General features: G+C 42.6%; 1 protein-coding gene across 2 annotated transcripts; it reads right to left on the bottom strand.

The window, feature by feature from the left end:
• slc46a1 (solute carrier family 46 member 1) lies at positions 1–13,589 on the bottom strand. Of its 2 annotated transcripts, XM_083772562.1 has the most exons (6): positions 13,102–13,589; positions 11,207–11,598; positions 10,559–11,037; positions 7,799–7,882; positions 1,746–1,902; positions 1–1,253 (listed from the first exon to the last, which is right to left on the bottom strand). In XM_083772562.1, the coding sequence occupies exons 1-6, from the start codon at positions 13,435–13,437 to the stop codon at positions 1,196–1,198; spliced, it is 1,506 nt and encodes a 501-aa protein (XP_083628688.1). In that variant the 5' UTR covers positions 13,438–13,589; the 3' UTR covers positions 1–1,195. The 2 variants fall into 2 exon arrangements, with proteins under 2 accessions (XP_083628688.1, XP_083628689.1); XM_083772563.1 differs by lacking the exon at positions 7,799–7,882.

Genomic DNA, 13,589 nt, shown 5'->3' with positions numbered 1-13,589 from the left:
CGATGCAGGTATAGTGCAGGAATATACACAATGATTAGTCTTTAGGGTGGTTGTGTTCCATTTTATATCCTTCTCCTATCACAGCAACTTACAAATCTTGCTGCTGTGTTTGCACATTGTTGTACTTCGCCCAGCAGATATGGGATTTTTTTGTCATTGGTCATGTTTTCAAAATCTCTGTGTGTGGTTGTAATCTGTGGGAAGTATGTGTCTCTGATGTCTTGGTACAATGGACAGATGGTTAGGAAGTGTAGCTCGGTTTCCACTTCATTTTGTGTGCAGTGGGTGCATAGTCTGTCTTCTCTCGGGACACAGGTCTGCCTATGACGGCCTTTCTCGATCGCGAGACTGTGCTCACTGAGTCTGTACCTGGTTAAGATTTTTCTTTGTTTTGGGTCGGTCACAATGCTCAGGTATTCTGCCACTGTGTATTCTCTGTTTAGGGCCAGATAGCATTCTAGTTTACTCTGCTTTTGTGTTGCTTCTTTCCAATGTGTCAGATAGTTTTCCTTTTGCTGTTTTATAATTTGGTTTAGTCCAATGGGTTTTCTATCTCGTGGCTCTGTTTGTGTTTGTGCCCGGAGTTCCAGGGCCAGCTGGCTGAGGGGGCATCTCTCTAGAGTTTCACTGTGTGTGAGTGCCTTGTTATGGAGTGCATCTAGGTCACTTTCTTTTAGGTGGTTGTAGAACTTAAGTGCACTCACTGAGTGCTTTACCATTCTTTTCATATAATAATATTGTTGATCATTATTTTTAATTTTTTCTGTTGGTTCTCTTTTCTTATGGGAAACCGAAAAGTCAGGGTCCAATGAACAGATAACGATGCATTCTCGCAGACTCCCACTCAACTCTCTCACCATTGTCTGCCTGTCTCTCCCTTTCCTCATTAGTACCTCTCTCTCTCTCTCTCTAGTGGGTTGAACTGGGACAATATACTTGTGTCCTGCAGCATGTTGCTTGAAGATTCTGCCATGAGCACATCTGTCAAATAACATCCACATATACGTGTAATAAAGACCACTTGAGACAGTTCTTTGTCATTACTATTCCTCAACCGTTACAGTGTAAAATTAGCCACATCAGTACCCAAGTGAAAGGTTTGTCCCTGAGTCAGAGATACACAAGACTAATCCCTTTAGCCTGATACCAGGCTAAACCATCAGCCACTGTAAGGCTATGGCACTTGGGTGTCAGGTCAGGACTCCGTAGAATCATCTCTGTGGTCTCTCCTCTGGTCTTGAAACTCCAAGGTCCTAGACAGATAACACATTTCAATTTAGGCATTTAGCAGACGCTCTTATTCAGAGTGACTTACTGTACAAACATGCAAGAATGGAGTAAATGGCATGAACCCTAGTTAACAAACAACAGGGTAAGCTGTCAAACATGTAAAATAGTAACATAGTACAGTTCTTAAAGATATTTAGCCATTTATTGTACTCAACTACTTTTGTAAAGGCAAGAATAACAGTAGTCTACTACTGTAGCTCTTATGGCACAATCAGGATGATATTCTGTTTAAGTTTGCTTTGAACATATTTCCACTTCATATTGAAATTTTTGAGACAGCATTCTTATAAAGAAAAGTGAGCAGATCATTACTGCATTGGAGCGGGACTGAGATATTTAGTCAGGATGCCACATTAGCCCTCGAAGCTGGCAATACTAAATAGTAAATAGTCTTCAAAAGAACAACTTGTGTTCTTCAATAACCATACTTCTACTTGAATAATGGGAAAACTTACCCAATGACTCCAGCAGGGATAAAAAGGAGGATGGCAGCAAAAAGGAATGTGAATCCCTTCATGAAGTGCAGTGTGGCTGGGTAGAGAGAGTTGAAGAGGCCACTGGCTACCAGAGCACACAGGCCCTCCACACAGGCTACTGAGGCAAACAGGGCACCTGGAACACACATCAACATACAATTATATAACTGTATATCAATGTTGCATTTTACTTTCTCTATCACCTAGACCTAGTGCAAGAATGCAACCGTACAAGTTGGTGGAAAAGTTTGAAAAACAAATTTACTTCCATCAAAAGGCATGTACAAATTATTTAAACAGAATAAATACTGACCAACAAAAGTTATTTTGACAACACAATTAAACTAGAAAAAGTGCCCCCTCTGGGCACAGGTCTCCACCAGGATATGATTGTTTGTAACAGTATATTCATAATGCTTAGTAATGTTATAAAGATGAATGCATGTTGTGTTTTCAATAAATGGCTGGCATACATTACATGACAGATCTGGCATGATTGATTACATGACTATAAAGATCACTTGTGTGATATTTTGATAATGAAATGCCCCACCTTCCTAATTGTAATTAATAGATCTATTTATAGCAGCACTATGTTTGCTTACTTGTTTAACAAAGCAATAACAACCATCCATAAATGTATAAACACAGGGGGTTGGTCTCTGCTAGGGTCTTGACTGTACAGTATAACTTTGTATAGGAGAGACAGAGTTTAATTTCCAGTCAAAGCAAAGACTGGCATGTCCTTGCCGGACATGCTTGCAGAGACTCTTGGGTTGGCTGCCATGTTATTTGTGTCCAAGGTCACAAGACCTTTATCTTTCCACTGTTTGAAAGCTAAGTCTGACATAGAGGGAGGGAATAGGTGATTGCCAAGTATGGGACAATTTACAGAGCCATCCTTAAATTTAAAGTGGGAGCGCAACTGTGACCAAATCTTAATGGTGGCAATCACTACTGGGTTTTGGGTAAATTTAGATGGTGATAGGGGTAATTTAGAGTAGAGTGCTACTGGGAGAGACATTGAGCGGCATGATTTAAATTCCAGTACACACCAGTCAGTTAGAGGGGAGTGGAACCAGTAGGCCATTTTCTGAACATTGGCTGACCAATAAGTCAAATTGGGTAGAGCTAACCCCCCATCATCACGGCTCCTCTGTAGAACAGAGTTCTTAATTCTGGGCTGTTTACCCCCCCCAAATAAATGTTGAAATCATCTGATCTAAAGACTTAAAAAAGGATTTAGGCAAGAATAGTGGAATACATTGAAAGAGGTAAGAGAACTTTGGGAGTATGGTGTGACAGCTGTTGGCTGTTTTGATTATGTTTGATAATAAATAAATATAGAGCTGAGGCTATCATACCTATATATATATTTATTAGTAGGTTTTTAGCAGGTACTAGGTTATAGGAGGAGCGCCTATTATGTTGCCTGGTACTGGTTGTTGCTTCTGTCCCCTGCAGGTGCTGAGCATTGTTGTCCCTAATGTGTTGCCGTCCTGAGGAGGGCCTGGCTTGGAGCCTGATCAGCCCTCGGATTGGTCCTGTGGCAGCTCAGGCCTTGCTTCCTGGACTATAAAGCTCACTCTCTGTCTGGACTTCGGGGTGGGAACACTCCAGCCTGTGGCCTTCCCTCCAGCCGACTGCTTATGTGTTTCATGTCAGGTTTAGTTGTAATTCCATTTGTCTGTGTGTTAAGTTGTGTCGTTTGTTCATCCGTCATGTAAGTCACTCCATAATTCTGGGCTCACAGAGCCATTCTGTCCACCATTTTGTGATGCACTTAAGCCACTTTGTTATTTATTGTCATTTGAGTATTAAACCAAATACTCTTTTATGAGCCGTGTTGTTCTTTCATACATGTTACGGGCAGTAAAACACCTAGACTTGAACCGTTTCGTAACATAGAGGGGAGTTAGAGGGGAGTGGAACCAGTAGGCCATTTTCTGAACATTGGCTGACCAATAAGTCAAATTGGGTAGAGCTAACCCCCCATCATCACGGCTCCTCTGTAGAACAGAGTTCTTAATTCTGGGCTGTTTACCTCCCCCAAATAAATGTTGAAATCATCTGATCTAAAGACTTAAAAAAGGATTTAGGCAAGAATAGTGGAATACATTGAAAGAGGTAAGAGAACTTTGGGAGTAGTCATTTTAACAGACTGGATTTTAACTGAAGGCTATTCTAGCAGTGGCTCACAGCCTCAGCCTGACGACCTCAAAACTCTAATATCTCCCCTGAGTCATAGGCAATTTGACTTGTCTCAGTGGTCAGCATGTTGGCTTTCAACGTGGAAGACCAGGGTTCGATTCCCGGCTGTTACACTAACATGCAAAAGAAGACCTCAACAGCGCTAAGAAACATCTGATTAATATGATTCTGTGTTATTTTAACTTTACTAAATGAAGGCTAACAAACAAAAGATCACTCCAAAATTACCAGGAGACTTTGCCTGAGAGTGTCTGACTTATGGCGCAGTGGTCTAATGATGAGTCTTTCAGTGCAGACTTTCTGTGTTCAAGTCTCATTCAATGCTGCAGTAATTTGAACTTTTCAAGGCTCGAATAAAAAAACAAAAACTCAAAAGCACCAGGAGACATCTGCTGAATGCCCAAAGGTGCCTTGGCTCAATGGTGTGGTGTGCTTGATCGGTTGCCTCTGCTACAGACAGTTGGCAGGTTCAAGTCCCATGTCATCAATGTGCTGGAGGACCATCGGGACACGGTGCTCTCTCCCCCTGTTTCCTGAGATGTAACGTTTGGGGCTTATGTCTGAAAGAATCTTGTCCAGCTAACCTTTTACCATGAAAATGTCCAATTTAACATACTCTTACCACCTCTCAGTGTGCCCTTTTCCAACTGGCCTGGAAGCCAGACATAAAAGAGGGACTTTCCAACCAAGTTTTGGGCCACTAATCAGGGCCCTGTATGCAAATACACAGGCTATTCTGTCTGATGATGGGCCAAAACCATGAACTAAAGTATGTTGTTTTTTCATCATTTTCATATTTGTTTTAGAAATCGTTGCGAAAACCATGAGCTATAGTTCATGGTTTTTGCGACGATACAAAAAAGATGAAAATGATTAAACAAATATACTATAGTGTGTCGTTTTTTCATCGTCAAAAGTCAAGAAAAATGACATTGCCATTGTCGACGATTATAATCGGGGCCCAGTATGCAAATACACAGACTATTCTGTCAGATGATGGGCCAAAATGCATTGCTATTTCATTTTAAACGTTTGACCTAATTCTTATCTGTAAAATGTTAGGTGGACAGGGTTCTTTCAAACATAACCCCCAACTGTTACTTTTCAGGAAACAGGGGGAGAGAGCACCGTCTCCCGATGGTCCGTTCCAGCACCTTGATGACATGGGACTTGAACCTGCCAACTGTCTGTAGCAGAGGCAACCGATCAAGCGCACCACACCATTGAGCCAAGGCACCTTAGGGCATTCAGCAGATGTCTCCTGGTGCTTTTGAGTTTTTATTTCTTATTCAAGCCTTGAAAAGTTCAAAGTACTCAAGCAGTGTGCTATATAGGAGCAATGGTACTTGAACATGGAATGTCCGTACAGAGAGACTGATCATTAGACCATTGCACCATCAGTCAGACACACAGTGAACATCTCCTGGTAATTGTGTGTGTTAGCCCTCAGTTAGTAAAGTTGAAACACTCCAGCATTAAGCTATAGGAGAACAGGGATTTGAACATGTAGAGGTGTATTAACTGAAGGCTATATTGTATAGCACTAGATCACAGCCTCAGCCTGATGACCTCAAAAGTCTCATATCTCCCCTGAGCCATAGGCAGTTGCTTTGGCTTAGTGGTTAAGATATTGGCCTTCAGTGCAGGGGACCTGTGTTTGATTTCTGGGTGTTAAACTAACATTCAAAGCATCTGATGAAAGTGATTCTATGTTCAACTCTCGATTCTTTCAACTTTGCTAACATACAAAAGATTGCTTCAACAGTACGAAGAGGCAGTTGTTACTGAGTGATGGTGTAGTAGGGGTTGATCAACACAGAGAGTTCATGTTCAAATCCCACTCTTCCTGAAGTTTAATGCTATATGAGCTTCATTTACTGCTATTCTAGCAGTGGCTCACAGCCTCAGCCTGACAACCACAAAACTCGTAGTGGTTAAGATGTTGGCTTTCCACGTGGAAGACCAGGGTTAGATTCCCGGCTGTTACACTAACATACAAAAGAAGACCTCAACAGCGCTAAGAAACATCTGATTAATATGATTCTGTTATTTTAACTTTACTAACTGAAGGCTAACGAACAAAAGATCACTTCAAAATTACCAGGAGACTTTGGCTGATAGTCTCTGACTGATGGCCCAGTGGTCTAATGATCAGCCTTTCAGTACAGACATTCCATGTTCATGTCCCTTTCCTCCTACAGCTCAATGCTGCAGTAATTTGAACTTTTCAAGGCTTGAATAAAAAATCAAAAATCAAAAGCACCAGGAGACATCTGCTGAATGCCCAAAGGTGCCTTGGCTCAATGGTGTGGTGCGCTTGATCGGTTGCCTCTGCTACAGACAGTTGGCAGGTTCAAGTCCCATGTCATCAAGGTGCTGGAGGACCATCGGGAGACGGTGCTCTCTCCCCCTGTTTCCTGAGATGTAACGGTTGGGGCTTATGTCTGAATGTCCAATTCAACATACTCTTACCACCTCTCAGTGTGCCCTTTTCCAACTGGCCTAGAAGACAGACATAAAAGAGGGACTTTCCAACCAAGTTTTGGGCCACCAATCAGGGCCCAGTATGCAAATACACAGCCTATTCTGTCTGATGATGGGCCAAAACCATGAACTATACGGCATAACGGCAATAGCACAAACTTTGGCATGCTACTAGTTCTACATAATTAAACCTACCAACCCCATTCTAGCCTACTTAGGTTCATCTTACGGTGGACATGTTTGCCTGAAAAGGAATCTTTGAAAGGTGTCATCGTTTTAGAAATATAGTGCTTTCAAATTTGAGACTTTTATAATGGGGCTCAATGGCAGATTTTGGCACGTCAAAAAATCACTTTCACCTAGAAACTCCATTCACACTTTTTATTATTCAGCTTACTGGGGAGACACATGCTGGAACTTTTTACTTTTAAATGTTTTGTAGTTTTTGAGTTATTTAACTTAAACGCCCAATGCATTCTCTATGGCAATAGCACAAACTTTGGCATGCTACTAGTCCTACATACTTAAACCTACCAACCCCATTCTAGCCTACTTAGGTTCATCTTACGGTGGACATGTTTGCCCGAAAAGGAATCTTTGAAAGGTGTCATAGTTTTAGAAATATAGTGCTTTCAAATTTGAGACTTTTAACATGGGGGTCAATGGCAGATTTTGGCACGTCAAAAAATCACTTTCACCTAGAAACTCCATTCACACTTTTTATTATTCAGCTTACTGTGGAGACACATGCTCTCGATTCTTTCAACTTTACTAACTGAAGGCTAACATACAAAAGATCGCTTCAACAGTACGAAGAGGCAGTTGTTACTGAGTGATGGTGCAGTAGGGGTTGATCAGCACAGAGAGTTCATGTTCAAATCCCACTCTTCCTGAAGTTTAATGCTAGAGTTATTGAGCTTACTTTAGGTGATTGGGCAGAGGGAATCAGAACACATAAAATACTATATAAAGTGCCCATCGGCACAGGTCTCCACCAGGGCAGGTCAGGTTGTGGCCTCATGGTGGCGCTATAACAGGCCGTTGAGGAATATTTGGGGCAGAGGTTCGTCGTTGGCATCCAGGGAGTGTGTGTGCAAAGTTTGGCATGGATCGGGCAAACGGTGCCGGAGATTAGCTGATAACGGACGGGCAGAAGGACACACACACACGGACAAAACAGTGCAAAACATACTCTTCCCCCATGCCTTCGGCCTGGTGGAGACAGATATTAAATGCTACTGTGCTACAGCATGCCAACTAATGTACAGTATGTAACCAATGTAGTGTGATGTATAGGTGAAGTACAGTAGGTGAGCTCCTTTTGACCAGTGACTGACCTTGTTCTGATGGGCCCACCAACTTGGATAACTTGGACCTGATGACAGGAGTGGAGGCCATGGAGAGAAAATACAGCCCATAGCCTGGGGAGAGCCAAATCAGTTTCTTATTTTCATGAGGACATAATTATGGTATTGCTTCAACCTGAGGTTAACGCCACTTCTCTCAATGCCACAAGATGTATTGCAAGCATTGGTTCTTCAAAATCATAAAAGTAATGTATCATATTAGTACCCTTCGATTATCAGAGTTTAACTTGTGCAATTGTGTCTGATCATGGATAATGTTGCAATGTAAAATTCTTGTGACTAATGTCAGTTGTCAAATTAAAGGAGAAGTCCACACCAAAACACGTGTACCCTGAATCAGCCTAAAATCCTGTCCCAACATGCAGTACATGTTATAATAATAATAATAAAACTTTATTTGTATAGCACCTTTCATGACATGAAATGCAGCTCAAAGTGCTTTACAGAACAATGGAGAATAAAAGAAAAGCAAGGCAACGACATTAAAAAAACAAGCAGTAATGCAATACAGTGAGGACATGAATAACAAAAAATAAAAAAATAAAAGATCAATTAAAAGCAATGTTGTAGAAGTGGGTCTTGAGCTGAGCTTTAAAAATGTCTACAGAGGCTGCCTGACGAAGGTACAGTGGGAGCTTGTTCCATGCCGACGGCCCGTAGAAGCAAAAAGCTGCAGGCAGGCAGTCATGTAGGTAGGAAGGTGCAAGACCATTGAGAGCTTTATAGACAAGTAAAAGAATTTTAAATCAATCCTAAAAACAACCGGAAGCCAGTGCAGTGATGCCAAAACTGGAGTAATATGTTCTCTCATCTTAGTTCTAGTTAAAACTCTGGCTGCTGCATTTTGGACAAGTTGCAGTAATCAAGCCGAGAAAAAACAAAGGCGTGGATTAGCGTTTTTGCACATAGGCTCTGATTCGTGCAATATTTGTGAAAAAAGGCAATCTTGGTAGCATGATTAATGTGTGAATTAAAATTAAATTCAGAATCAATAATAACCCCCAGGTTCTTTACTGTACTGTTACTTTCTACAGTCAGGTTGCCAAGTCTGCTTAATATTGATTATTTCTGTTCACTAGAACCGATTATGAGAACTTCTGTCTTATCCTCATTTAGCTTGAGAAAGTTCTCACTCATCCAACATTTGATGCTAGACAGACAGGTAAACAGCGGGTCTAAAGCACAGGGATCACCTGGAGCCACAGAAAGATATAGTTGGGTATCATCAGCATAGAAATGAAAATTGACTCCGTGATGTTGGCCTTGAATTGTTTCATAGATGCCCCCTGTTCTCCATTTTCACCACCCCTCCCACAGTAAAATGCAGCTAGAATGGTAGAAAGCTTTCTAATGCGGGTATTTTAGTAGCTCTAAACTTTTTATTTTGTTTCATGAATTCATACGTGCACTGTTTGTCACCCTCAAGCTGCCGTTCATACAGAACCCAGAGCCGGGCCTTCATTTTCAGGCCCGTTGAGAACTCTATACTGGGTACTGTATGAACGGCAGCTGTGTGACAAACGGTCTGAGGGCGAGGTGACGGTGGCATGCACGCATCCGCCTGTGTGACGGCAGACGGTAGACTGTTGGGCGAGCGCTGGCGCTTTGGCATGGGGGGTCAGATACAGAACATATGGAATGAATTCTGTACTGGCCATATCTGGAGCGTGTCTTGAGTGTACAGGATTTGATGAGGTCAGATCAACGTATGGAATGTCAGAACAGGAAGGACGGGTGGAAAGGATCAACATTATGGAATGTCGGAACAGGTCAGCTCCATATATGGAGATATAAGGGTTTGAGGTCAGATGTAGAGTTGCTAGCCGGCTCCATATGCAGATGTAGGTGATGATCCAGGGTTAGATGTGTATGCATATACAAGTCCCTCACTCCTATTTGTGAAGGTGGCGTAGTCATTTCATAATCTACAAAAATAACAATTATTCTACATTCTCTAATTGTGTAGACTTCTTGTAAATTATTAAGTAATGCAGATGTTTAACTCCTGAGAGTGTATTAATGAAACCAAATGGATCCATGTCCTTTAGCCTTCCTGTCAGTGATGTGTCCAAATCTGAAAATGCTCAAACTCGTGCACAACCAGATGGTGAGGGGATAGAGGCACAGATTAAAGAGGCCAGAGAGGATCATTATTGTCCAGCCAATGCATCCCCAGTCTGTCTGCTCAAATATGAATTAATTTAATACAGAATCCTCTTCTCTTTTCACTTTCCATTTAGTCTGCCATCTCCATGTGCTGGCTATAACGGCTTCTTCTCATGGCAATCAGGTCAGGCGTAGCAAATTAGCAATACGTACTAGCAAAGTTGATTTCTGTAGCTGTGTGTCTGTGTCCCCTTCATGCCATTCATGAAGATCCCTGAAGTCAACATACTGAATGTCATAGACAGGCCTACAAGATGATAATGGGTACTGCACACCAGCATCGTACTGAATGGGCATCTGCCTTTCTTTTCTCTCAAAGATAATATTTGCAGGGTCACAGCACAAACCACATGAGCTGTTGTATAATCACACAAAGAATACCCTCTCAAACCTGTAGCATTTAGTTTAAATGACTCTGTATTAGTGTTGTTGGAAAACTGGTGAACCTTTGTTTAACCAGGCAAATCAACTAACAACAAACACTGCAAAGTGTGTGAACACAGTTTTGGACACAACAACACAACGGTTGAAGTGGTTAACTGAACTTCCATACGTTTCTCTCACCTGTGAACAGGAGCTGGGTGGTGTCAGCTGCAGAGATGACCAGCAGCCCGGCCACGTTGGAGACCAGACCCGCCAGGGCCACCCAGGCGTCCTTCAAGCAGCGCTGCATGATCTTCAGTCCCAACAGACTACTCACGTAGGCCAGGTGCTGAGCCGCTGAGCCGTAGCCTATGAGCCCTGGACCCCAGCACAGTGGTGCGCTCAGTTCATACAACACGTACAGCTCCCGGCTGCCAAAGTGAACCGTCACCACCACAAAGAAGCACAGTGTGTAAAGCCATAGCTTTCTCCTCCGAAATGTTCCATCGCCCTCACTGGTGGCACCCGCTGTGGAGTAGAGGCTGTAGATGGCACGGTGGTGGCGAGTGGTAAGGAGCCGGGCACTGGGGTCTCTGACGACGGACTCGGGCACAAACAGATACGCATAAAGAGCTGCAGCCAGGTAGGTGGCCAGCGACAGCCAGAATGGATTGATGTATCTAAATCAAGACAATATAGAATAATAAACATAAATATAGAATAAACATAAATAATGGAAACAACAAATGTTACATTGTGGTCTGTTTATGTTTCGGGTGAAGTGAGCATTATGTGACCGGAAATTCCAGAGATATACAGCAAACGTAATCATTAATGACCATTTAATACCCCTGTGCACGGCGCCACTGCCCTCCAATGATGCTAGCCAGCATGCCTGCAATGCCCAGGCAAGCCTCCAGCACTGCCACCCTGAAGGTACGGGACACTCTGTCACTGGTACCAGCCACATATGCAAAGCAGCCAGCCAGGATGCTGTTGAAGTCTCCTAAAAGGCTGCTGAGCAGTCTGCCCAAGAGGAAGTAGACCACCGGCAGCTTCAGGTACATGACCACGAGGTAGACCCCTGTTTGAAGTGCGAGGCCCAGGTTGGGGATGATGAGTATGGGCCGGCGACCCGCCTGGTCACTCCAGGAACCCAGCAGAGTCACCACCACCAACCCCACAGCAAAGCCCCCCAGGTTGATGTAAAGGGTCCAGTGTGCTGTGCAGGTTTCCACCTCCTGGGGATACATTGACATTCCTTTCTTCATTTCACTCTGTTTAACCTTGATTACAGTACTAAGAATAACTAGTCATCTGTAAATGAAAATAGGTGATTTTGCCAATAAAACATTTCGTGGCCATGTGGCTGGAATCTCTGTTTCTATTCCTGCACCATGCACTGATGCACACATTTATTGTGAGAGCTCCGCCACCTAAAGCGTTTGACTTGCGGTCTGAACATTTTAAGATAAAGACAGGTGACAAATAATACTGTATATTGCAAGTTTTATGATTATTTTAGTGTCGTTGCATGAAAGGCATGCTACTCCTCACAGTTTTCCCTGCACATACAGTACACATTAGGCCAAATCGACCAATTTCATCGAATGTGTATATGGCAAAATGTGTCTGTTTCTATACAATAGCTCTAAATCAGAAACGGAAAGAGTTAATACAACACAAGGCTCAAACGAGTCAAGACAGTCAACCCCTACTGTCCAAAAGAAAATTACACTGATCGACCTCATGGTGGTGCTGTAACTCCACTTTTTGAGTGGTGCAACCACTCCTACATCCAGCAACGTCCGTGTACCTAGGTAGGTAGGTAGGTACCTGTAGGCCTATGTATGTTTGTATAAGTGAGCACGAGTATGTTACTTATTTATACCAGTAGGGGGCACCAGAGTACAGAGAAGAAATTGGAACGATACAGAGAAGAAATTGGAACGATACAGAGAAGAAATTGGACGATACAAATTGGAACGATACAGAGAACCAATAGCACCACTCGGTTCACACTGGTGTGATTTTTTTGGAGTTTGAAGAGGATTTGGTAAATGTGGTTATTTCAGATTGAGCAACATAAGACGCACATCTTTTTTCTTGTCCTCCTTTTTTTTAAACCAGGCTTTATGTTTGGAGCAACATGGCCCCATGATCACTCACAATTAACTATTAGGGTACAAAAAATAATTATATTTGTGTTCCGGATATAATCCTTGCAGCCAGGATCACCACTGGTTTTGCATTCATAACATGTTTTATTTATTTAATAAAATAAATAAATAAAATAAAATAAAACTTGTGAGTTGTGAGTGACCTTAGGTTGTGACTTGTGAGTGACCATATATCTATGGTTGTGAGAGTGTCAACATTACTTTTATTTTGAAGAAAACAGTCGGAAGTCAAATGAAGGTTCCGGTCAATGGTTTCGATCCACGCTCACTAAATTCTATATCATGATCAGATGAGCTGGCCCAGGCCTAGTAAATAGATAGACTCTCGTAGACGTATTTATCGATTCTGACAGAAGACAAAATACGTCTACGAGAGTCTAATTTGTTTTCGCTGGCTAGCCTCTCTGACGGACTACTGCATATCTTTGTCCAAACTATTACGCCCAGAAATTGTTACATTTCATTTCAAGTATAGCCTGCCTAGAACTACAGTGAAAGTACAGTAGCCCTAGACAGGCTTGGCGACGAGTACGGGATCCGACTTTAAATCGTCAAACGACGTACCTTTTGCAATGGGTCGGGGTCTGCTGAGGAATTAGCGCAGCCCCCACTCTTGGTTCCATTGTAACCCAGGTCTTCACTGATGCGCTCCCACAGATACTGTGTGAACAGGGGACCCTGCAGAGCCAGAGAGAACATGGACAGAAACAATACTGGCTCTACTGAAACCGAAAGAGGACACGAGAACGGTGGTCGTCTGAAGCGACTGCTCGTCGTGTCAGACTCTTCTCTATGGCCAAACGTATTGTTTGTGTTATTTGACGGTATTTCTTCGTCTGTCACTGTAGTAGAGGAAAGTGAATCCTCGGGAAGGATTGCCGTGGTGTCCAGGTATTCCATTGTCTTCTTTGTCAAGCTCAAATATTAACTACCGTTATACAGTGCATTGAGTGCAACAACACACACTAACAGTAACAGACACTTAACTCCTACGACTACTTGCTTCTTGTCTTATGTAAACCATTTTCTAGCAGGCGGTGCAGACCGGACGA

Source organism: Protomyctophum parallelum (genome assembly GCF_964188405.1).
Source record: "Protomyctophum parallelum genome assembly, chromosome: 9".
NCBI lineage: Eukaryota > Metazoa > Chordata > Actinopteri > Myctophiformes > Myctophidae > Protomyctophum > Protomyctophum parallelum.
The sequence above is the reverse complement of the archived record's forward strand: the minus strand, read 5'-3'. Positions and strand labels throughout refer to the sequence as shown.